Raw genomic sequence first — 26,731 nt, 5'->3', positions numbered from 1 at the left:
GTCGCTAGTTCCTAAGCAAATGAACTCCCCCAGCCCTGTGTCTCTAAATCCATCTCATTCCTCTGCCTGACACAGGTTCTGGGCTCTCCCCAGCACCATCAACAGGCACACCTGAGTGGTAAAGTCTGCATCTGAAGGAATGAGGAGAAAGAAGTTCTTCCTTGGAAATGGGATGGATTCTCTTCCCTAGAAAAGTATAAATGTATAATGTGCAAAAATACAGCGTATTCAATAGCACACGACATGTCTACAGAAACCGTCAAAGGAACCACGGATCCAAGTTTAAAAGCCCCTGACCTCCGGATAAAATGTAAATACTCTGATTTAGCTAATAAGAATTCCCTGTGTTGGTGGTGTGTGTTAGAAGCACCAGGGCATTTAAAGCCGCACAGGTTTCTGAGCCCACTCCAGACCTCCCGAAACACGATCCCGGGAGGTGGAAACTCGCACTTTTAACAAGCATCCTCACACAGGAGGGCCCTGGGAGCCCCCAGCACACAAGGTGTGTCCCGTGCTGTGTCTCCCACTGGCAGTGGGCAACTCTTTCCCGAATCCTCTTCAGTGGCCACACTCACCTACAGTATTTCTGTAAGGTTGGCTCTCCTCCAGCAGGCCATGAACGGCATGAGGGCAGGGGCTTGTCTGCCCCAGCCCTGAATTGCCAGTACCCAGGAAATGTCAGGGTTTCAAGAGAGAGATTTCATTTGAACTAAGGGTTCCAAAAGCATGAATCTGAAAACCACTGAATCTGCACAATTTTAGTGCCTTTGTTACCGACCTGGGTCCTTGGATTCTTTAATCAGTAGAAGTTGATAGGAGGTCAGACGAGAAATTCAGGCAAGGCTTCACTGGGATTCATGCTGCAGCGCGAGGGAGCGAAACCAGGTAACAGGTGCCCTCGATCGCTCCCCAAGAGGGGGAGGGTGACAAGCTGGTCCCTTAAATGCGTAGGGGTGAAGTGGTGGGCTGGGAAGCAGGGGTGGCTTAGGTGGTCTGCCCCCCTGCTTGGTGGCGCTGTGTGCAGGGGCACGCCCAGTACCCCGCTTTTGCTCCCAGCACCTCAGAAATGACAGTTGGTTTGTGGCGATTTTGTATCTTATTGTTCATAATTGCCCCAAGTCCCATCCTATCTCACCTTGGCCTCTTTCCTTTTGGTGCCCTGCGGGGTAGGAAGTAGTTTTCTAAGTGAGATTGCTGGAGGGACCTTCTACTGAGGCACAATGGAATGAAAAAAGCACACAAATTTGTAGAAATTGTAGGTCCAGGTGGATCAGTGCATTGAATGTGGAGAAAGGAAGGAAGACGTGAACATTGCATGGCTCTGCATGGCAGATTGGACTAAAAGTTTCTCATTTAATCTTCTGAAAAATCCTGCAATACAAGAACTTCTCTGGCAGTCCAGTGGTTAGGACTCCACACTTCCAATGCAGGGGGCGCAGGTTCAATCCCTGGTCGGGGAACTAAGATCCCATATGCCACACAGTGTGGCCAAAAAATTAAAAAAAATTTTTTTTAAATCCTGCAATATAGAAAACTCAGTTTAAAAAGAAAAAAAGGTAGCTACCACGAGTTACCAGTTCCTTTCAGGGGGCCTCACGCAGATCCAGGAACTCTTGTCTCTAAAAGGCCCTGGAATCTTAAGAGTTTCTCTGTCTGGAATCTCTTCTTAGGTCTACAAGTTTTATAAAAATTTTTAAATTTACTACTTTCATTTTGGTTATAATCTAAAAAATTTAGTAAAACATATTTTACCTTAAAACACCTTTTTCATAGGATCAATTGAAAGACAGTTTAACAGTACAAAACTTTAGCTCAAGTTTCTCATACTGAGGATTCCCTGATGTGTTCCAGGGGGTTTAGAGACCTGTTTCTTCTACAAAGTCCACTACAATACCAAGTTTGAGAACCTGCCTTGGTCAGAACGACTCAGAGGCTGTGGGGTTTTTGCCAAGTGGGGCAGGTGTTTTGAGCCAATGTTGATCTATGTATGTATGTCCAGGGAAGTCATCTTGACGTAAGCCGTTTTTTACACCAAAACACTGAACGTGGCAGCTGCCCTGGAGAAGATGCCTTCAGAAGTCATTCAAGTATTGATATTTCTTGAGCACCTACTGAGTGCCGGTTACTCCGCTGGGCATAACGGAGGACATAGCCTTGAATGAAGTGACCCAAATCCTTGTCCTCATGGAACTTACATTCTGATGGGGAGACTGAAAATTAAACAAGACAAACAAGCAAAATGTGTTATGAAGTGTTAAGCTCTAAAGAGGAGAAGAGGACAAGGAATGGGGGTACGAAGGGTGTACGGATCTTAATGTGCCTGATGGGGAGAGGGTGTGGCTCAATGTTGAAACTGTAGATGGAATGGCTGGGGGAGTGTTCACTGGGCTGATGGCTGAACAAAGTCCTGGAGGCAGTGAGGGAGAATGTGTAAGGATTGGGATGGAAAACATTGCAGGCAGATGAACAGAGAGGGCCAAGGGCCCGCTTCCGTGTGTGCTGGGCAAACAGGACAGAAATCAGCGTGTGTGTGTGTGTGTGTGTGTGTGTGTTTGGTGGGGAGGGGGATGGGGGCCACGCAGGTGTTATTCTTGAGTGACAAGAAAAGCCACTGAGCTTTTGGGTTGAATGGGATCACTTTGGCTGCTGGGTGTGACAGATTGTGAAGGGGTGCAGGTACAGCGAAGAGTTCAGGTAAGAGTCTTTGGCTATAGAGCAGGCGGGAGATGGCAGTGCCTTGGACCAGGGCAGTAGCCCAATTCTGAATAGCTAGTGAAGATGGATCTGATAGCCTGGATGCGGCACGTAAGAGAGAAAACTCAAGACTGACATCTGTTGTCACTAACCCAGAGGAGAGGTTAATGGAGTGGACCAGTTTGCAAGCTTGCTTCAGAACTCTTCTTAGAAAGATGGGAGCTCTGGCCTCAATTTAAAAAAGAATGTTCATAAAGATTTTTTAAAGCTTGTCAGTGCTTTTTTTCTTTCCCATAATCTCATCCTGCTTAATCTCACTGTCAATTATCTCGTCCTCAGATGCAGAACAGTGGGTTTGGATGAGCCAAAGAAGGTTTTAATTAGCATGAGCTGTTTTAGTTAGCATAACTGCTTCTGCACTAATTGCTGGTGATTGAGTTTTAAGACCCAACAAATGCAGACACTGGCTGGAAAAATTCTACTTCGGCTCGCTTCTGCACCAAGTCCTGAATGGTAAAAGAGGAGGGCGGTGAGCTTTGGTTCCCAAAGAGAAGGGCTCTCTCTTCCCAGGCCCAAGCTCAAGAAACTTCCATTAGGTTCAGGCTCAGGCTGTGGCCTGGGACAGAGGTGTGGAGGGTTAGAGCAGGGCTATCACAGCTAGATTCTCGAAGAGTCAGGACTGGAATCCACTTTGCAGGGTTTCCGACACAGAGCTCACAGCTGCACCCACCCCCATCCAGCAAGATCACAGCTCCTTAAGTAAAATCACCCGGGGAAACCGAAATCCCGCTTCCCCGTCCCCACACCTGCTTGTCTAATTGTGTCACTGGATACAAGGTTCTTTTAAATTCACATTGTCAAAGAAAAGCTCCTTTCGGGAGAGTGATGGGTCCAGCACTTCACATGGCAAGAAAGTGCACAACGGTGCAAGAGTAGGCAAAACACTGAAGGGAACAAGAGGAATGACGCCCCCTCTGAGGGAGCCCGTAAGGCTCATCTTGATACACTGTCCCTGTCCCCAACACGTACAGTCCACAGCATCTGGGCTCCCACAGAGGAGACAGACAGTGCACATTTGCTCATTCAAACAGACCCTTTCTCTTTGAAATCCAACGAATCCAACTGTCCATGACCCAGGACTGGGTCTCTCCAACCAGTGTCCACAGCTGCAGTTCTGCAATCTCCCCTCTGGCCAACGTGGAGTGGGCTTAGAATTACAAAATAATTACAAAATAATAATCAAGCCTTTCTCATTTAACACAAGGGTCACCCACCAACCCCACCCCACAGGGCCCAATGCAGGTTCGCCGGCCTAAAGTTGTGCTGATGGAGGGCTTTCTTCTTTCTTTCTTTCTGAATGAGGACACAGTTTCCTTAATGGTAAAGAATTGTCAGCTTTAGCTTATACACGTTGCCCACAGTAACACTGCCTGTGTGTCTGAGTTGACTCACTTGGGGAAGTGTCTGCCTCCAGAGTCTACCCTTTACTATGATGATACCTCAGCCGCAGGAAATGACATCGGGCAGGAAAACGAGAATGGTTATAGGTTCTGGACCCAAGTATCAACAAGCACAGAGCAGTCAGGCCAAAGACAGGCACCTCCCACTCAGCTGGCTCCGGTGCAACTTGCGGGAGTGAGGGGAAAGGTATTACTCAGCTGTTCATGGATGGACCTACTAAAAACTTAAATCATTCTGTTCAACCAGCTTTCAGAAAAGGAAACGAACGCTCAAGGAGAGGAGAAAAAGGAATGAGTGACTCAGGTGACAGTTCTCCCCTCTCCAGGTGAGAGCCTCTTACGGTTCCCGTGTAATAACTCTTAGCACTCCTCCCAGACCCAGACGGCAGACAGCGGTGCGCATGTTTATGCCCTAGCTGCTTGCACTGATGACTCAGGTTTTTTTTAAATAAATTTATTCATTTATTTATTTATTTTTGGCTGCGCTGGGTCTTCCTTGCTGCAGGCGGGCTTTCTCTAGTTGCGGCGAGCGGGGGCCACTCCTCGTTGCGGTGCATGGGCTTCTCATTGCGGTGTCTTTTATTGTGGAGCACGGGCTCTAGGCACACGGGCTCTAGGCGTGCGGGCTTCAGTAGTTGTGGCTTACGGGCTCTAGAGCACAGGCTCAGTAGTTGTGGCGCACGGGCTTAGTTGCTCCGCATGTGGGATCTTCCCGGACCAGGGCTCAAACCCGTGTCCCCTGCATTGGCAGGCAGATTCTTAACCACTGTGCCACCAGGGAAGTCCCTGATGACTCAGTTCTGACACATGCCCTAACCTGGGCAAAAGAATCTTAAATGGCTTCACAAATGATGCCTAAATGGTTTTGGTAAATCTATATATCGAGGCGGACAGGAATGCTGTGAACATCCTGATGCCAAGCAAAAATTGCATGCATTTTATGGGAAATACCCCAAATGGGCAAATGTTGAACAGTGGACAAGAGATAAAAGTAGGAAGTAAGCAAGGGCGAGAGAGAGATGAGAAGAGGAAAATTTTAGCTTGATAGGACATTAAGCAAAATCGGTGGTTGAGGACAGAAATGGGTTCGTGGAGACAGAGAATATCAGTGCTATAGTCTACCAGTGAGCCTGTGGACAGTCTTCTTGCCGCTTCCCTCATCTTCCTCTCTAGTGCGGGCAACAGAGAGAGGAAGATGAGGGAAGGCACAGCTTCTCGTGAAATGAGTCATGGCTGAGAAAACTAGGCTTCCTAATGTGGCTGAGAATCTGCTGCTACAAACTCCAAAGTGTGGGACATAAGGAAAGGTCTTGAGTTGCAGGGCGAGGTTGTATACAAGTAAGACTTTCCGGATGGCAACAAACTGTCTAAGCTTTGTAAAAAGTGACTGAGTAAGGCTTAGGTGCAGTTAGGATAGTGACAAGGACGGGAAGTAAGTTGTAGGCTCCTCCAGGAGCCCCCATCCCTTACAGACCTACGAACCTGTCCAGTTAGCCACAAGCCAACTCCACGACTCTATGGTACCGAGTGATAAAACTCAAGGTCAGCTATTTGGATTTGCAAAAGGTCAAGCTTTCCCAGCATTTGAGAAGGTAAGTTTCCACGGCTGTCAGAGAACACACGGATTTCCTCATTCTCTGAGGCTGAATACGCCGGAGCACTTCTCTTCTTAAAGGAAAGATTTCTTCGGACGCTTCAAGGCACGCTTCCTCTAGTCATCTTCATCCCCAGCCACAAAGGTAGAAACTAGCAGAGCACAGATGACAGCGTAGTGCGATTTGATCGTGTACTTTGAACTTGGTTCAAAACTGGTTCTGCCCCCTACTAGCTGAGTGAACCTGTAAAGCTTCTGCTTCCTTTTTCTTTTATGTACAAGGACAATAAGGATACTTAAATTATTGTAAGGGTAGAAAGAGAGAGCACAAGGGACCTCTCTTAGAACAGCCTGGCACGTGGTAGGCACCCAGCAAACGTGCCCTTCTCCCTGGAAACACTGTGCTCCAACCACTGAGTCCTGGGGAATGGGACAGGCCAGCCTATGGGGCCGAGGAGGGGAATTCACCCCCCAACACTGGGCAAGGGAAGCAGGATGTGAGCTGTAGAGGGTTCGTGAGCGCACATTCACATTTCATGCTCACAGCGGAGCAATGAAAACAATGCCCGCTAAATCCATCTTTTCTGGGAACTTTGGTGTTGACAACTTTTGACCCCTGTTGTCATTAGAAACTTTGTTCAGAAGACCCTTCCCCACCCCGGAGTGAGGGGGGCGGGGTTCAGGCTCTTTATGGCTTGAGGTGAAGCCTCCGTTCTAGCAGAGGTTTTCCTAAGGTGCTTTCAAAAGACTGATGCCCGGGCAACAGAACTCAATACATTGGTTTGAGGGAAGCACAGATGTGAGCAATTTTTAAAGCTCCAGTGTCTCCAGTGTGCAGCCAGGGTTGAGAACTAACTCACTGCTGCGACAGGTTTAAAAAGATGTGTCCTGAAACATGCAAGGAAGGTACACCATCCCAGCTGGGAGAACAGAAGTCACCAGCACCAGAGGGGCTCCTGGCAGGAGGGCAGGGCCACAGGCTACTGCTCTCAGGCATTTCCTGGTGAAGCTCCCAAATTACATTCCAATTTCGGAAGAGATATTAATCCCCTCCACATGGTCTTAACACAATTATTGGTTAGACACAGCCCAGTAACCAAGAATTATTGAAGAGACAAGAGGCGAATTTTGAGGCACAGCAAAATTATTCATCCATTCATTTGCTGAATCTTCAGCTAGATTTCTTTGTGCTGTAGGCCAAATGCCAAACAAACAAAACCTGCCTACCTACTATGCCTTACACACAGTCAGACTATCAGCAAAGATGCTGGTGCAAGGCTCTCTCACATGAGTGACGCTATCAAAATCTCTCCATCCTAGGTGCCCCCCCGCCCCCCGCAAGAGACACAGATTAATAGTTTTCTCTGGTGACAGGAGGTTAATTTAGGAGCAGCTGTAACCAGAGATCATTTGCATTTATTTCCAGGTGATCTGGTTCTCTTGTGAACAGACTCCGCTGGCTAAGACAGTCACTACCGTTACCCTAAGTTTATACTGGTTAAGGGACCAAAAATAAATAAAGGTCTAGAGTGAATGTATTTCAAGTGATTTATTGAACAAAATAATTTTGCAAATTGTTGTCACAAAGACCTTTGGACATCAGACGTCTCCAGTACCATCTCACCCAATTAGTAAGATCATTTCTGTATTTACACGACTTGGCAATGATCTCCTTTTCTGGAACGCTCATCTGTATTCAGTATTTTACTACTATGAGCTATTAAGCACTACTAAGGTTCTGGACTCCTGCAGAACTCAGGCACAGGACACCTCTCTAGACTCAGCTCCTGAATTCCAACCGAAGTTTTAAAGGAACTCCTGTGTTCCTACGTACATTCCATGGAAACCAGTTAGAATCTGACCCTTCCCCGTCCCTGTTTTTCAGGACAGTGAAGAACAGATGTGGCTTCCCTGAGAGGCAGTGCTACTTACCCAGCTCTTGAGCTACAGCCCAGTTTGCTACATACAAATACATAAATAATAAGGGCCTTACAGTATATCAAGCCAGAAAGACCCTGGCTTTATATACGCATCGGACTTGAACCGAGGAGAGGGGTGCGTGCACACAACTCTTGTGTGTAAAGAGCCTCTTTGTTTAGAAAACAACTCTTTCGCTGCTTGTGCTCACAATGAAGCACACGTGACACAGAACCACAGGGCTCTGCCACTGGCCCATCTTCCCCACTCAGGGAATCAGTCGCTTCAGAGACACCGGGTGTTCTCTCAGGAGAAATCACGCATTGCACATAGAGGAAAGAACAGAGAAGGCAGGGCTGGTAGAATTAATATCCAGCATCTAACTCATGGCAAATGTATTTTCCAATGAAAAACGAAGAGCGCTTGGGTTCCAATCCCTTTATGATCCGAAGTAGGTAAATCCCACTATGTGTTTAATGTATCTTTTCTCATCAAGGAGCTCATAACAATGTCTGAGGTGGCGGTGACTGTCTCGACTATGGAGGTGCCCACTGTAAAAGGAAGTTAAATAAATGGGAAGAAGTAAAGACAACTGCCCCCCACCCCTACTCCAGCCCCGATGTGACAATGCTGGAATACACCCCAAGTGAAGAGCTAGATTATTAGGAATCTGAGGTGAAAAGAATCCCTAGAAAATAAAAACTCAGTTTATTTAAAAGCTAGTTCCTTCTCATTTAATGATGAATACTTTGAAAAGCACTGGGTAGAAGAGAAATAAGTTTCAGTGAAAGGCTTTCTTCCCCATATTTGTTCAAAACTTCAAGACTCATCCAAAGTCTATTTATTGACGACCTACTACGTGCAATACTGTGGTAGGCGTCATCGGAGATGAGATAAAGATGAGAGAATCCCTGGGGCACTCTTCAACTGCTCTTCACACCCAAGACAAAGGAAAACATTCTGGAAAGGGCCCCTCCCCTCCCCTCTACTGTCTGAGAGGAAGATGGGAAGCCAGACAGTCTTGGGTCTGTAAATAAAGAGCTGCTCAAATTGGCACATCCTTGAATTTTTTCCTAACAAATAAACATCTGTGTTCTGAGTGTCCTGTACAAAAACATCATAGAAGTAAAGTCCCTCAAAAGCTGAGCCAAAAAAATACTAGTGATTTCCAGGGCTACCTGGGAAGCCAAGTACGAGCGCGTCTTAAAATTCAAATAGAGGCTTTCTGTCAAGGCACCCCCTCCCGGAGACTCTGTCAGCAGGACAATGGGGTCAGCAGCCCTGACCCCACCCCGGCAAGCCTCCTCCGCACCTCAGCTCCTCCCAGAAGCCGCCCACCCACTCAGAGACTGCTGCCTCTTTGGCACAGTGCATCACCACCTTCTCGGAGAAAGAGAAAGGATAGAAAAGGCAAGTCCACAGACAGATGAGTGGCTGCTTGCAGCTGGGGCCGGGAGGCGCATGAGAGCTCCTTTTGGAGCGACGGAGATGTTCTAAAATTGGAAGGCAGTTACACAGCTCTGTAAATACACTAAACGCCATCAGATTGTAAGCTTCAAACAGGTGAACTTTATGGCTCTCTGAATAAAGTTAACTTTAAAATGTATTAACTGTGTTTAACATTAAGCCGTGAGTGTCTACCCAAAGGTAGGAGAAATAGCTTTGCTGAGAACGCGGAAAGATGAGCAAGCGGATTACAGGTTTGTTCAGAATTCCTTCAGCTTTAATTGTGGGAGTAAGATCAGGCAGCCACTGAGGATAAAATGCAGTCCCCGGGAGGAGATGCAATGCTGTTTTTTTTTTTGTAAAGTGGACATGATGAGAGTTATTCTTTTATTAGCGCAAATGGTCAAAAGTTGCCAAAACTGTCCTCATTCTTCGATTGTCTCTTTTTTCCCAGTTTCTTGACCTTCAAAGAGAGGATATCTGGCCTCCACATCAGCCCACGTGATGCTGCCATTGGCCAGATCGCGAACTACGCTGGGCAGTTCAGAGACCTGGGGTAAAAGGAAAGAGAAGTCCCAGAATCAACCACCTCGATTAGACTGTCCAAAAGAGGATTCACCCTGAACTCAGGAAACTATATAGAGAGCCAAGGCAGTGTCTACACAATGACAGGATCCCTCTACAAACTGGTCCCCATACCATGTTTCTTGTGACTCCCACTGAAGCCTCTTTACCTCCTTCCCAGGCCTGGGTTCAGGCTCTTCTTCCCGCCCAGAACGGTTGCCTGCTCCCTGGATAACTCAATTCTCCCGCACAGCCTTTCCTAATTATTCCAAATCTCTGTGCCACTTGAAGTTACTTCATGTGTGTAAAATTTAACTCTTAAAACTGGGGTCAATCAAGTAACATGAGTGAAGGGAGCTGGGAAACTGGAGAGCTCCCATGAAGGGGGCCAGCCGTTCCTCAGCCAGAACCGAACATTGGCTGCCACACAGCAGGGGTTCTCAGACTTGAGTAACCATCAGAATCACCCAGAGGGCTTGTTAAACCAGTTCTGCCCGACCTCTCTCTCTCTCCCCCAACCCAGTTTCTGATTTAGTAGGTCTGGGGTGGAGACTTCTCTTTCCTAACAAGTTCCCAGGTGATGCAGGTGCTGCTGGCCCAGGGACCACACTTTGAGAACCCCTGCCCGACGGGAACATCGGTTCAGAGTAGCCAGATCTGGTTCTGTAAAAAGATGAGCCAGAAATCTGTGACCTCTGTAGTAGACTAAAAATTCCCTTGGAAAAAAGCAGTCTTTCACTTATGTTTTCCCTATTACTCTCTGTAACAAGCAGAGCACACGATAGGCACTCTAAATAAAAACCTGCTCAAGATAGTCAGGCGGCTGTCAATTAAAGTGGCCACTCTTTCCTTTCCCTCCTGTACTTTTCCCATCTCCACTGTTCCCTTCCCATCAAGTAAAATTACTGAAACATTATTCACTGTTTTGAATTGATTAATTGAAAAAGTTTATACGTACTCATGTGTACATTTATATAGAAATATAAAGATAAAGCTGTCTAAGCCCCCCAAAGCCTACAAATAAAACTATGGCAACAACCACCAGGGATCATATTTCCCTTGTCCAAATAAATAACTATAAAAGGGAACCGTGAGAGAATGAGCCCAGAGTGATCTAAATGGCTATAAAATATTAGAGAGGGCTTCCCTGGTGGCGCAGTGGTTGAGAGTCCGTCTGCCGATGCAGGGGACGCGGGTTTGTGCCCCGGTCCGGGGGGATCCCACATGCTGCGGGGCGGCTGGGCCCGTGAGCTATGGCCGCTGGGCCTGCGCCTCTGGAGCCTGTGCTCCGCAACGGGAGAGGCCACAACAGTGAGAGGCCCGCGTACCGCAAAAAAAAAAAAAAAAAAAAATATATATATATATACACACATTAGAGAAGTGTTAATGAATATTTTCATAATTAAGCCAAGGAGGTTTGGAATCTGTGTTCTGATAGTAACTTATAATTAAAATTAAAAAGAAAAAAAAAGGGGAGCATAAACACAACAAAATCCATCTCAAATCAGAAGGAACCAGTACACATTTCTAAGATTAAAAATGCCAAAGAGAAGGCAGCCACCTCTGCTCTTATCTGCCGCATGGAGTCTCGGTCCCGCAGGGTTGCCGTGTGAGGGGCCTTGTTCACTGTATCAAAGTCAATGGTGATGCCGAAAGCCACGCCGATCTCATCAGTCCTGGCGTAGCGTCTTCCGATGGACCCCGAGGAATCGTCTACTTTGTGAGAGATGCCGTGCCGGGTCAAGGCTTCCGCTATCCAAAATAAATTAAGTAAATTAAAAATTTAAAAATGAGAAAGTCCCAATGTCATCTCAATGTCGTACAAGCTCAGGACGCTTATAAAAGGGACTTACACCAAAGAGCAGTAAGTTGCAGTTGCCAAGAGAAAGAAAAATTCCAAAAGTATCATCCCTTGCTGGCGCCCAACCCCTCACTCATACCTACGTCTCATTCAGCTGCAGGGGAACGAGCATCAGACTAGGAGCCAAGGCCAGGAGGCTTGCATGACCCTGAGCAGCTCAGTGAACGCTTCCTGTTTCCCAACTCTGAAATATGTGGGCCACACCAGGTGGCCACTAGGATCCCTTTCAGTGCTGTGGGTCCAGTGGCTGTAGACCCACTGGGGATGTTACCCTCCACTAGGGTTCCCCTGATGAAGCAAGCAGCAGGGTCAACAGGAGAAGCAAGGATGTTTGAAACCTGACTCTTGGGTCCTACGCTGACTCATTCAAATGCAGGAGAAAACATCCCGAGCAAGCATACTCTCTCTCTTAGAAATAAGACCAGATGCTAAAATCCCTTAGATTTAGTCTTCATTCAATATGTATTTTTATTGAAGAAAAGAGACATTTCTGGGGCTTCCCTGGTGGCACAGTGGTTCAGAATCGCCTGCCAATGCAGGGGACACGGGTTCGAGCCCCAGTCCAGGAAGATCCCACATGCCGCAGAGCAACTAAGCCCGTGTGCCACAACTACTGAGCCTGTGCTCTACAGCCCGTGAGCCACAACTACTGAGCCCGTGTGCCTAGAGCCCGTGCTCCACAACAAGAGAAGCCACCGCAGTGAGAAGCCCACGCACCACAATGAAGAGTAGCCCCCGCTCGCCACAACTAGAGAAAGCCCGCGCAGCAATGAAGACACAACACAGCCATAAATAAATAAATAAATAAATAAATTTATATATATAAAACAAAGAGAAACATTTCCTAAAATTCAGTCTACTTGACAGTATTCCCATGGAGATCACCCAACTGGATTTGCTTACATAATTCCTTGACAAACGGCATGAACTCCTGGTTTTGGCTCAGTGGAAGGACGGAACATTTGAATGGAGCGACTACAGCAGGGAAACTGAAGAACTAGATGGTTTGGAAAGAAAGAAATCCAAATACGTTAGTGTATAAAGATCTAAACATTAATGTCCAATCTTCACTGTTAAAATACTAGAAAACATGATATGAAAAAGCAGTGTGACAAAACAGAGAGAGCAGGATATCCAGAACTAGAATCAGAAAGATCTCGTTCTCAGTTCTGAATTTGGACCAACTCAGTGAACTCTCCCTCTCTGGAGCTTAGTTTCTCCATCTAAAAAGTAGACCTCTACCATCTGCTCTGCTTACTTGGCAGGTCTATTGTAAGAAAGTTAAATGACGTAAAGGCATTCTGAAAGCTACCATCTAAGATGGTAATTATTTGGTACCACTTAAAAGCCTTACTTCTTTCCGTGGAGATCCCTAAAGAACCTCCTCCCAAATCATCAGAGAAGTAGTGTCAAAAGACAAAATTCCATTCTGTCCTTTAAGAGATTCAGCATAGGTGAAGGCTCTCTGAGCCTTAGTGACTACGTAAAACAGAAAAGCTTAATCAGCTCACAAATGTGTGTCCCAGAGAAATAGTAGAAAACAAACAAGAAAGATGCTCTGTATACCCATAGAAAAGTACAGCCCCCCTAAACTGCTCCTGAAACAGGTTTCAGATTTATTCAGAAATAAAACAAAGATACTCTGTTGAAGGCAAACTAGTCTACCATTTGGGGGTGGAAATGAGAGCTGAAGATAGTTCTTAAATAATATCTGTAAAAAAAGGTTCACTTGAAGGCAAGAATATGAGACTCAGAATGAATAGGTCCCATTAAAATAATGAATGACACAGGGTCCAGTGTAGCCCCCCCAAAGCCTGATTAATCTTCAATGCCAAGCAATGGTGAATATTCCACTGTAAGTAAACCCTAGACTCTACCAACATAGTACCTGAATCATGGAACACTCAGAATTCTACTCCTCTCCTCCATCTTGTGACAATTTCATTTAATGTGAGAGAGAAGTGGGGACCTGCCTTTATAGAAAATTAATTTTTTTATCTCACTAGCAATGCTTTTATACCAAATTTACAGGAAGATGGATCGAGGGACTATGTGCTAACAATTTAGAAACATACTTGGCTTCTCACAGCCTAATCAAATTTCTCTCCATGATGAGAATCTCTATGCAATTCATAAAACACTATAACTAATTTATTCTTGCCTAGCCTTTATGAAATTTTTATTAAAACTCTAGTTATATCAATATCATTAGATTCAAAGGAACAGCTAAAAGATTTTTTAAAAAACTTTTCATTAGAAAAATAGCAGGAAAAGCTTGAAGCAAACTTGACTTCTAAAAAGAGCACATTCCGTTAAGTATGACATCATTCCTCAGGAAGAACCATGCCTTATGTTTGCATGTCTGGTGTCCAGCTCAGGTGCTTACTATCTGTTAATGAATGAAAAGCTGCTCCTTAAATGTCAGGATGAAGATATAACTTTACGGCAGAGAATAAAAGTAGTTTTATTAGCTACACGTTACCCATGGTACGTCAGACTTTTAAAAATACTGGTGCCAAGAACTCATCAGTCCGTTTTCAAGATGAAACACCCTAGAAAGAACTACATGTCCAACATTGGGTACACACTCAGCTTTAGCTGGTCATGCAGGTAACAATGCTTCTTTCAGTTAATTTGACCTATACAACCTCTCCTCCCTAGCGTTCTTCTTCTGAGTGCCTTTCCTGGAAACCTGAAGCTATAAATTAAAGGAGTATAATTTCCACAGGCAGAGGCGAGGTGAGAAAAGTGAAATTAGCCAGAATGAAGAGATACGTGGTAGGCATGCAGCAGTGATTCAAAAGCATCCGAGCCAAAAGAAAACTTGAGGGAGTGGATGAAAACTTCTTAAAAACATTTATCTTTAGTTAGGCTTGAATGTTAGGAAAGGCTACACCTCACATGCTACTGCCCTATTTATTATCTGTCAATCTCCCACACTGGAATCACCTGGGGTTCTTATTTAAAAAAGAACCAAAAAACCAGATCCCTGAGTCTCAGACCTAGTGAGAATCAGTATCTCTGGAATAGAACCTAGAAATTTACATCTTTTACCCCCAACAAACCCCAGACTATTTCATGCAATTTGAGAAGGTTCCTTTCAATGCTTTACCAATGTATAAATACAGTTTTTTGGTTTGACCAAATTCTATGAATTATCTCCTCCTTCCCAATTTTCTGAAAACACGAGCATATCCAGAAAGTACCATTCCTTCCATTGATGCAATACAGACAGTTCTCCCAAAGTAATATGTTCTGTCTCAGAACTCAAATGCAACTAAAACAATGGCATCTAGAATAACCTACACATCCAAGCTCAAATGAGATAAAAAAGTGCTTTGCTTTGTAAACAGTTAAGCAAAGGTGTTAACATTACAGTAAATAACAACTGATTGTTTCAGAGTTGTCTTAACATCACTCAGTAAATGTTGTTCTCTGACACTGTAAGAGAACAAACAGTACACTGTACGTGACAACTCACCGTTCTCTGTTCATCTCCCTCGCGTATTTGGAATGTATGTTCAAATACTGTATACATGATCCTACCCAGGCCAAATGAGGGTTCGATTACACTCGGAACAACTTCTTCCACTGCAAGAGAGAGAGAAATTCAATAACACTCTCTCAAACCTCACATAATGCATTTCAGGTCCTCTCTAAACAATTCTTACTGGCCCTAAAAATATTTCTATTCTAGATAGATGGTGATCGACCTTGTACATCAGGACAAAGAAATCAGAACCATCCTAAAAACTATTTCCTGGTAGAAAACACAGTGCCTTTAAAGAGAAAACCGGAGTGAAAATTTTTTTACCAAATTTAATTTTGTTTATACAGCATAAAAATGAAACAAGATACCAGGGTATTCCTTCCCCAGTTGGTAAGCTATGAACAACAGCTACCACACTCTATCATCTGCCTCGGCTATGCAGAAAGCATTAAAACTCTAGAGCATCTGTAAGACTTCGTTAGAATTAAAAAATCTACCACCACAGCTGGCAAAATTAACAAAAACAACTCCTACGTACAACAAGTGTTACTGATTTGTGTTTTACTCTTTATCTTGCTATCTGGATGAGAACTCCTTAAGAGAGCCAAGTTACTGCCATCGTATTTCCAAGGTTCTGGGGTCAGGAGCCCCTCAGAGAAGAGTTGGCTCAGGGACCAGCACTCAATCCAATACATTTACGTGGGGCGCCACGGCTCTTCCCATGGGTGAGGCTATGCCTGTGGTATACACAGGAACTGTCTTCATTGTTACTTATTATTCAGAAAGGAAGCATGGCTAAGCACTATCCAGGTCTAAGGTAACTGACCCTAACCTTGGAGAATTTATGTTTCAAGAGAAATGAGATAATTGGAACCAAAAACTTACACATGAGAATAACATTTCAGAAATATGATCAAGGCATTTCCCGCCCATCCTTTCCTGGCATCCAAGCAATGGTGAAGTACAGCTCTGAGCCAGCTGCCAGGATAGTGGCTAAAAAGCCCCAGAGCAAGAAGAAGGATCCCCTGCTTCCTCCTATCACTTTTCAGACTCCTTTTACAGCTCATTGCAGCCTGGTGACAACGATGCAGGCCAAACACAAATGGAAAAGGAGGCCTGCTTGCTCCATGGGCAGTAGCATCTCAAATACCCACTACTCTTAGTTTCCAGAAGCTTCAATTCAGCCAGTTAACCACAAGCATCCTTCGTATATTCTCCAAAATAGTCATTTCCCAATTCATGGAATTTGTTCTACCAAAAATAATCATCTCCTCGGCTTTTAAAAAAGCATGAAAGATCACTAATCTAAACTACTTTTAACAATTTGCTAAAATAGACAGAAGGGATGAGTTCTCTCTTTTGCTTAAGAAACAAAAGGACTTTTCCTTAAAGTGAGAAAAGAAAAAAAAAGATGTTTTTAATCAAAGAGATATTCTTCATATGTACCTCAGGTCACACAGGAAACATAAAGGTGGCATTATAAATTATTCTTCAGTATGAGTACAATTATGTTTTTTTAAAAAAAACCTGAGATAATACCTTGAACATATGCATCAAATTTAGGGTTATAGCATTAAGGATTTTTCTTCTTCAAATTTTCCATAAAATGGTTATGCTATGAAACTTAAAAAAACAAAATGCCTTTAAGGAGTAATGATTTTTGTTTGTTTGTTTCTTAATTATTTTTACAAATTTACCATGTAGTGTTTTCTGGAACCTCTTCACAATGACCATGTCTTTTGTCAACTGAAATGTTTTCCCTTCAGTTTCAATAGTAAATTCCCTGCAAAGAAACAAGGCACATTACATATTGGTGAAAACACATATCCTATGCCTTAGTTTAAAGAAGTTATACAGACTGCTAAACTGTTTTTCATTTTAAGTGTAATACAACTTGGTCAACAATCCAGATATAATAGCTGAAGTCAAATTTAAATTAGTTCATAAGGAATACCAAATTAATTATTCTAACAACGGCACCAAACAGTATTTGGGGAGGCACCCAAAAATGTGGTTAGTCTTATAAAATTCCACAAGTGACTTATGACCAATTCTTTTGGTTTTGAGATCAAGGTAAAACCAAAGAAAAATTTTTTAAAATTCAGTTTTAGAATAATTACAATAAATTTGTCAAAAACAGGCCTGCTGGCAAAAAGACCACTGTTCTCACTACTGTCCCAACAAATGTAAAAATGACCAACTTGTCATCTTACAGAAAGAAATTTTAAAACTCCCACACTATTTCCAAAATAAACTTTGACACTTACGTTGATGAAGATCAGCTTAAAACAAGTTTAATGATTCTGCTTGACATGTCAATATAAAATACTATCCCCACAAAAATTACTGCCTGCATGCCATATGTTCACATCCTGAGATACGCCCATTCCATTTCAGGTTATAAGAATTCACCTTGGGACTTGCCTGGTGGTGCAGTGGTTAAGAATCTGCCTGCCAATGCAGGGGACCCCACGGGTTCAAGCCCTGGTCCGGGAAGATCCCACATGCCGTGGAGCAACTAAGTCCGTGCGCCACAACTACTGAGCCTGCGCTCTAGAGCCCGTGAGCCACAACTACTGAGCCCACGTGCTGCAACTACTGAAGCCCGCGCGCCTAAAGCCCGTGCACTGCAACAAAAGAAGCCACTGCAATAAGAAGCCCGCGCGCCACAACTAGAGAAAGCCCGCACACAGCAATGAAGACCCAACGCAACCAAAAATAAATAAATAAAAAAATTTTTTTTAAAAAAAATTCACCTTTATAAAGCACTTCGTGTAATACCTGTATTTCAGCTTATGAAGTATTTCCTCACATTATGAAGATCAATTTGGATGTGTCTCATCTCACAAGCAGCTCAGGGCAGGGAAAAGAGTGCCCTCATGTGGTTGTCCTTGAAGCTGTACGGCTGATACATGGTACACTGCGTTTTGCTAGTTTCCTGCAGTGATAATCTCATGCATCATATGAATGGTTTTCATTGATTGCCTCCACTTTTACTATTCTGTCTGAAGTCTGTGCACACATGCATTAAAGACTCCATATAAACAGTATCATATATATTGTCTCTGTGAGCACAATCTAAGTGTAGAGTAGGTAACAATTATAAAAAAGCTGAAATTAGCAAGGAGATAGCCATTATTTGAGAATAATTTTTTAAAACCTGTCTTGTTTGCAGATAATGATATCTGCTAGTAACCTATGTTTACTTTATTGGCATTTGATGTTATTTTAGCATAAACAGACATTAATTCTGGGAGACCAGAAATGTTTTAAAATTTCTTGTAAATTTTATCTTCAACTTACAAGAGTTCATCTTATGATAGTTCGACAAATACCCATACACATGCAACCACCATCGCCGCAAATGTTCTCCTAAGTCCCTTCTCCTTCAATCCCCTTCACTGTTTCTATCGCTATAAACTAGATTTGTCTTTCCTAGAATTTGGCGTATAATCCTTTGTGTAAAAGGGGTTTGGCAAAATTTCTGTGTATGAAATAGGGTTTGCAGGCCATATGCAGACTCTCATACTCTGTTTTTTTAAACAATGCTTTGAAAATGCAAGTCATTGTTAGCTAGATAGTGGTACAAAAAACAATAGGAAAGATGTTTCAAGTGTACTTAAAATGTATACTCTTTGGTTATCAGGTATTCTATAAATGGTGAGTAAGTTGATTAACAGTATTTATATCTTCAAATTCCTATTGATTCTTTTTTGTCTACTTGCTCTACTGATCACTGAGACAGGGGTGTAGAAATCGCCAACTGTGATGGTAGATTTGTCTAACTTTCCTTTCAGTTCTGTTAAGTTTGCTTTATATATTTTGAGGTTGTTTTTAGTGGCATACAAGGTTAGAGGTGATGTGCCTTCTTGATGAATTGATCTCTTTACCATTATGAAATGCAACCTGGTAATTCTCCTTGTTGTGAAGTTTACTTTGCCTGATGTTAATAAGCCACTCCACCTTCTTGATTAATGTTTGTATGGGAAATAGTTTAAAATTCTTTTCCTTTTAAGCCTATTTGTGTACAGGCATACCTTGTTTTATTGTGCTTCACTGATACCGCATTTTTTGCAAATTGAAGGTTTATGGCCACCCAGCATCGATAAATCTCTCAGTGCTATTTCTCCAACAGCATGTGCTCACTTCATGTCTCTGAGTCATATTTTGGTAATTCTCACAAAATTTCAAACTTTTTCATCATTATTATATTTGTTATGGTGATCTATGATCAGTGGTCTTTGACGTCACTAAAGATTTCAACTTGCTGAAGGCTCAGATGGTCGTTAGCATTTTTCAGAAATGAAGTATTTTTCAATTAAGGTATGTACATTGGTTTTTATTTTTTATTCTTTTGGCCACGCCGCATGGCATTTGGGATCTTAGTTCCCTGACCAGGGATCAAGCCCATGCTCCCTGCAGTGGAAGCATGGAGCCCTAATCACGGGACCACCAGGGAATTCCCTATTTTTTTTTTTTTCCCCTGTACGCGGGCCTCTCACTGTTGTGGCCTCTCCCGTTGCGGAGCACAGGCTCCGGATGCACAGGCTCAGCGGCCATGGCTCACGGGCCCAGCCGCTCCGCGGCACGTGGGATCCTCCCGGACCGGGGCACAAACCCGTGTCCCCTGCATCGGCAGGCGGACTCTCAACCACTGCGCCAACAGGGAAGCCCCCTATTTTAAAAATATAACGGTTATTGCACACTTGATAGAGTAGGTTACAGTGTAAACATAAATTTTACATGCACTGGGAAACCAAAAAAATTTTGTGTGACTCACTTTATTGCAACATTCACTTTATTGCAGTGGTCTGGAACTGAACCCACAATGTGTCCGAGGTATGCCCGTATATGACAGTTACAGACAGTTTCCTGGAAACAGCATTTAACTGGGTCTCGAATCTTTTAACCAGTTTGACAGTTAAAAGCTATTAATTTGAGTGTTTACATCATTATATTTAATATAACTATCAATATTGTTGAGTTGAAATCTACCATTTCCCGAGTTATTTTCTATTGGTCTCATCTGTTCGTGGTTCATTTTTCCTCTTCTCCTGTCTTTTTCTGGAGCATTTTTTATTACCCTATTTTAGCCCTCTCATTGGGTTATTAGTTATATCCCTTTGGTTTCTGTGTGTTTTATCCAGGCAATTGCTCTGGAGTTTACGGTATGTCCTTTTCTAAACTTACCATGGTGTATGTACCTCCACACGTAATGTACACACCTCAAAACAGTATTCATGTTCTTACGTATTCCCAAGTCTTCGCTCCCATCCTTTGGGCTACTGATGTCATACATTTTACTTCTACACATTATAAATTTCACAATACATTGTTATTGTTTTTGCTTTAAACAACCCATTATCTTTTAAAGAAATTCAGAGATGTCATTTTAAAGAAATGAAAGAAAACGTTACTCATATTCACCCACATATTTATTATTTCTAGAGCTCTTAATTTCTTTGGGTACCTCTAAATTTCCACACTTCTGCCTGAAGGACTTTCTTTAACATTTCTTGCAGTGTAGGTCTGGCTGGCAATGTATCCTCTTGAGTTTTTGTCTGAAAATATTTTCTCTTCATTTTTGAAAGATATTTTTGCTGGGTATACGGCTTTTGTCTGTAAGCACTTAAAGATTTCATTCTATTGTATTGTGGGTAGGTACACACAATTTCATTTGAGATACTGCCTCTAGATGTTCTATTTGGTTCTTTTTTACATATACATTCCCATTTCTCTCCTCATATGTTCATTTTTTCTCTTAACGTCCTTGAGCGCAGGAAGCATATTTATAGTAACTGTTGTTTTTTTAAAATTTATTTCTTTTTGGCTGTGTTGGGTCTTTGTTGCTACGGGTTGGCTTTCTCTAGTTGCGGCGAGCGGGGGCTACTCTTCGCTGTGGTGCGTGTTCTTCTCATTGTAGTGGCTTCTCTTGTTGTGGAGCACAGGTTCTAGGTGCACAGGCTTTAGTAGTTGTGGCACGAGGGCTCAATAGTTGTGGCTCACAGGCTTACTTGCTCCGCGGCATGTGGGATCTTCCCGGACCAGGGGTCGAACCCGTCTCCCCTGCACTGGCAGGCGGATTCTCAACAACTGTGCCACCAGGGAAGCCCCTATAATAACTGTTTTAACATCCTTCTGTATTACTTTCATCACGTTTGTCATTTCTGGGTGTTTCTTTTGACTGATTTTTCTCCTCTTTATGAGTCATATTTTCATGCTTTCTCATATGTCTAGAAATTTTTTATTGTTTGCCAGACACAGTAAATTTTACATTGTTTAGTGATGGATTTTGTTGAATTCCTTTAAAGATTCTTCTCTATCATTTTTACATTTATACTTACAACAATTACACAGACGACTCCAAAGTTCAAAAAAAGAGCACTGACTTAAGAGATAGATGTAGTTTCTAATTACCTTGGATAAGTCTCCTCCTCTAAGAAAGTTATTGGGGAAAAAACAAAATCTTTATAGTCCATATCAAGTCTATTTCCAGGCCATAATGCCAAAATCTAGACAAACACAGTCCTTTAAATGTAGCCAAGAGATAGTACTTACCTGCAAAACATTTCTAAAGAAACTCATCTCACCCTAACTTTCAAAACCTGGCGGAGAAGACATAGCTGACTGGAGCCCATGTAAAAGTACGCATCTTAAACCTTACCCTTTTTCATTCAGTAGTTTCTCCATTTCTGTAATGTAACACTCATCACAAACGGCAAGGTACTCCATCACCAGCTTTGCATCCTTCTTATATGCCTTGCCAATTGCTCCCTTATTAGGTTCAAACTGAACAACATTGACTGTTTTGTATGAAGTAGTCAAGGAATACAAAACTACAGAACTGCCTTCGTATTTCGGGAAATGATCTTGAGGACAAGCCATCATCGACTTAAAACAGCTATCAGTTCCCTATTGGTGTCCGAGATCCTCTATATGCTGATTTCCAGTGCAAGATGAAACAACCACCCACAGAATCATTCAGATAAACCTCAGTCAAAATAAGTAAACATCATCAAGAAAGATTTTTTCAAAGTTACAGTGAGATAAAGGGATATTATCTAATCAGCAGTATAACCCAATACATAGCCTAATAACCTCTGAAAACAATTCATTCATTTCTCAAATATCTCAACATGACAGGATCTATTTCCTGTCACTGGCCTAGCCCTTAGATCAGCTCACAATCTCACTGGCTTGTAAAAGAAGAAAATTTCCCCTTTGATGATCTACAGATCAAGTGAACTAAATTATTTCATCTACCATAAAAGGCACTCATCTTTTAATAGAGAAAGTATTCACCAGGCACCCTTTAATTAAAGAGCATGTATGTAGATGAAGGTGTGGGAAATGGCTGAGAAAAACTGGTCAACATCCTGAAAGACATACAGAGCATTTTTCTTTCAAGGACCAGACACTGAGCGGGCACATGTCAGATTACAAGTAAAGAGAATAGGAAAGGAGCAATGAGATGGGTAAAATAATAGGTTTAAATAGTGCACAAACATCTCAGTTTATCCACAGAACAAGGTATAGACTTGGACTTATCCATTTCCAAGATGTTTACACTGTAGTCCTGAGCTGCTGAAGTGACCAGAAAGGATATGGGCTCTTTCAGAGGCTTCTCAGCTACGAGTGGGACTTTGGTGGCTCTCGCATGACAAGAAAGGTCATAACAGGAACGGTCAGCACATCCGACAATCTCAATCCAGCCCTAAGAAGACATAATAGAGAAAAACATTTGTAAGTCACACAAGGTTCATTCACAAATGCATGCGGACTATAGGTAACTCTTTCACATACTCAAGAATAATTCAATTACAGAATCTTCACTCAACTTTTATAAACGTTTGAAATGGGAATAGTTTTATACATCGGGTAGTAACACCCTTACAAAATATAATTCACACATGTACACAAAGTAGTCTTTTCATTTTCTGGACAGAAATATTTTGCCATATTGTGAATGTGGGGTAAACTAATATTTTCTAGGATTTAGTTATGGAAATAAAATGTGAACCAAGACAAGTAACTGGCAGCAGATCTGTTTCCAATTTGTGACCAGGATTCAAAATGAATTTGGCAAAATCCGCTAGTGCAACACTGTGTTACATACGGGGCTTTAGCATCCATGAATTTTGGCAAACTTGCAGGGGGGTTCCTGGATAACGATCCCCGACAGATACCGAGGGACCACTGTAATGGTTCTTCCCCCCTCACACTCATACATTTATGTTGTTAAAACTCTGGCTCAAATCAAAGAAGTAAAACCTGCAAAGTCATTCTTCTCTGTGCATTTTTAAGAACTGCCAAAGAGAAGGGCATGGCTGTTTCGGAAGAGCCCTACACCAGGCAAGTAAATCACATCCCTGGCCAGAATTCGACCTCCTGAATTCCACAGAGCGCACAAACAGCACATTCCCAGAGACTTCCTAGCGCCACACACACGAAGGGTTGAGGGGTCAACCAAGATCCTTTTTGTGAGTCCACACAGAACATATGCACCCACAAATCTAAACCTGGTGCTCACCTCAAAAAAAGGTTTGTGGAGAAGGAAAACAGGAAGAAAAACTTTCCTGATCTTTTAAAAGCATGGAAGATAGTTAAGAGGAGGAAGTACTTCACCAGTCTTTACCACAGATAACAACAGTTCATGGGTTAGTGATCCCATTAGCCACCTGAAAATCCCTTTAGGGTTCAGAGGTCAACACAGGTGACAAAAAATAAGGTCAACAGCAGCAGGTGGGAAGGCAAGGATTCACCAAGGGGATTAGCAACGTGAGAAGAGGAGATATTACAACAGAAATCATGACATTACAATAAAAGAGCAGCAGAAATAAGAACATGCTATTATGATGCTGTGGTGATGGTAAGTCTGAACATAGGTGACAAAGTTACGAAGGGCAACACGCGTGCGGGGAAATCCGTCGGGAGTTTGTTATATCACAGCATGCCTTGCACCTACGTCACTCAGGTTCATAACTCTTCGCCAGAAGACTCTTATGAGAAATTACAAAGAAAACAATATAGTGTGTATGCATTTTTCTGAACCATTAAAAAGGAAAGAGGGGCTTCCCTGGTGGCGCAGTGGTTGAGAATCTGCCTGCCAATGCAGGGGACACGGGTTCGAGCCCTGGTCTGGGAAGATTCCACATGCCGCAGAGCAACTGGGCCCGTGAGCCACAACTACTGAGCCTGCGCGTCTGGAGCCTGTGCTCCGCAACAAGAGAGGCCGAGATAGTAAGAGGCCCACGCACCGCGATGCAGAGCGGCCCCCGCTCACCGCAACTAGAGAAAGCCCTCGCACAGAAACGAAGACCCAACACAGCCAAAAATAAATAAATAAATTAAAAAACAAAAAAAAAAAGGAAAGAAAGGTAGTTCTCTGGTGGCCTAGTGGTTAGGATTCTGGGCTTTCACTGCTGGGGCCCGGGTTCAATCCCTGGTTGAGGAACTGAGATCCCTCAAGCCACGCTGCATGGCCCCCCCCCGCAAAATTTTTAATTAAAAGAAAAATAATAGATTACGATGCATCACAAGAAGGAGGAAATGAATAGAGTGCTAACGCATCCCATCAGCCTTGAAGGGTAAATAGAATGGACAGAGGACAGATGCTCAAAGAGGAAAAAGGAACTTTTTCTATGTTGCTATTTCATCGTTTTATTGACTTTCTGCCTCTAAAAAGTTTTGGAAAAACTGTTAAGTAGATTCTGAAGGGTGTACTTAAGTGTTAACACCCAATAATACAGCCAGCCCTCTGTATCTGTGGGCTCCGCATCTGCGAATTCAACCAACTGTGAATGAAACATACTCAGAAAAAAAAATTCCGGGAAGTTCCAAAAAGCAAAACCTAAATTTGCTGCGAATCTGGCAACTACTGGTATAGCATTTACATTGTGTTCGGTATTATAAGTAACCTAAAGATGATTTAAAGTATACGGGAGGATGTGCATAGGGTCTATGCAGATACTAAGCCATTTTATATAAGAGACTTGAGCATCCAGGATTTTGGTGTCCGTGGGGATTGTGGAACCAAGCCTCAGCAGACACCAAGGGATGACGGTATTCCCTCTGTATGAAGTGTCTACTGCTCTCAAAACTTGGCATCAGATAGCTGTAGTAAACACACAGCTAAGCCGGCCACAAATGTGGGCATTTGTGCTCAATTCAGTTTCCTACCCAACAAAAGAAAACTCAGTGAAGAACAGGTACTGTTTCGGTCACAGAATAAAACTTAATAACAGCATTTACTACCACAGGGGTGGCAGGTTCCACTTCTTGTTAACGCCTAAGTTACTTTTCAAAAGCAAAGTGTTTTCAAAAATTCTTAAGAACCTGTTATTTGAATAAGAACAAAAGAGGTAAAAAGCTTAGTCAAGTAGATATCTAGTTAGTCCTTCTCATGAATACTTACTTTTGCCTTTAATCAAAAGAGTTTGGGAAAATTCAACCATCACAACTACTAAGTTTTCCAAGCACAAGCTACCACATGGGGTATTTCAAATAAAGAGGCAAATATAAAACTCATATAAGCTCAGAAACCCCAACACTTAACAACAACAAAAAAACAGGAATTAAAGAAATAAGCTTAAAAACATGTAACTGGATCATTTGACAGTCACTAAAGATGTCAACTAGTATATCTATGCCCTTAAACATATAAACGTGCTCATTATCATTTACTAAAGATGTCAATGAACATATTTATGTACTGAAAGGTGACACTACAAAAACACGTCTAAGAATGGTAGACAACAACTTTGGGATCGTGGTTACCTCTGAGCAGAGAGAGGAAAAGGGTGGAACATTAGCTATATCAGTAACTTTTTTATTAAAAAAATAAAATATGAAGCACACAGAAAGAAAATATTAAAGGCTTTAAAGGAGTTCTCCCCTCTCCTTCGAAGTCTGTTACTTCGGAGCTTCTGGTTTTGTTTTAGTCCAGTCTTCCAATGACCTTACACAAAACATTGTAGCCTAATCTCAAAGCTAGGCCCACATTTCTGTTTTTAAATTTTTTTCTTAATTCTTTTAGATTTAGGTATAATTAACATATAAGATTACCATAGTTTCAGGTGTACAGCATAATGATTCGATATTTGTATATACTGCAAAATGATCACCACAGTAAGTCTAGGTAACATCTGTCACCACACACAGTTACAATTTTTTTTTCTTGTGATGAGAACTCTTAAGACCTACTCTCTAAGCAAATTTCAAATATATAATACAGTACTATTAACTATAGTTACCATGCTGTACATTACATCCTCAGGACTTATTAGGCTCACATTTTCTGATCTCTCATCCTTGAGGGTTTGGCCACAGCTCACAGTGACACTCAGGAAAGGATGAGCAGGAATGCAGTAGGGTTTATGAAAGCAGTGTAGCACAATGGTTAAGAGCAGGGGCCTGGAGTCAGATAGCCCTGGCTCACATCCCAGCTCCACCACTCACTAGCTGTGAGACTCGGGCAAATTACCTAACCTCTCAGCACTTCAGTTTCCTCAGAAATAGGACCAATGCACAGAATCACTGTGAGGATTACATAAGATAATAATACACTTAGAACGGTATACAGCCCTTAACAGTTCCAAATATTAAATGAACAAACAAATGAAATGTAGATTCAAAATCTAAATTGAGATAGCAAGAATTTGTGTCCAGGACTTCCCTGGTGGTGCAGTGGTTAAGAATCTGCCTGC

At 42.6% G+C, this 26,731-nt stretch overlaps 1 protein-coding gene across 1 annotated transcript in view; it reads right to left on the bottom strand.

The window, feature by feature from the left end:
* Positions 1 to 9,226: 9,226 nt before the first annotated feature.
* GARS1 (glycyl-tRNA synthetase 1) overlaps positions 9,227 to 26,731 on the bottom strand; it is a 40,288-nt gene continuing 22,783 nt past the window's right edge. The window contains exons 11-17 of the mRNA XM_079931762.1: positions 22,596 to 22,740; positions 21,691 to 21,829; positions 16,724 to 16,809; positions 15,018 to 15,127; positions 12,440 to 12,533; positions 11,237 to 11,427; positions 9,227 to 9,662 (exon numbers count right to left, since the gene is read on the bottom strand). Coding sequence (XP_079787888.1) covers positions 9,537 to 9,662; positions 11,237 to 11,427; positions 12,440 to 12,533; positions 15,018 to 15,127; positions 16,724 to 16,809; positions 21,691 to 21,829; positions 22,596 to 22,740 — 891 coding nt within the window. The 3' untranslated portion in view covers positions 9,227 to 9,536. The remainder of the gene's footprint in view (positions 9,663 to 11,236; positions 11,428 to 12,439; positions 12,534 to 15,017; positions 15,128 to 16,723; positions 16,810 to 21,690; positions 21,830 to 22,595; positions 22,741 to 26,731) is intronic.

This window comes from Stenella coeruleoalba (genome assembly GCF_951394435.1).
Source record: "Stenella coeruleoalba genome assembly, chromosome: 9".
NCBI lineage: Eukaryota > Metazoa > Chordata > Mammalia > Artiodactyla > Delphinidae > Stenella > Stenella coeruleoalba.
This window is presented reverse-complemented; position numbering and strand designations above follow the sequence as displayed.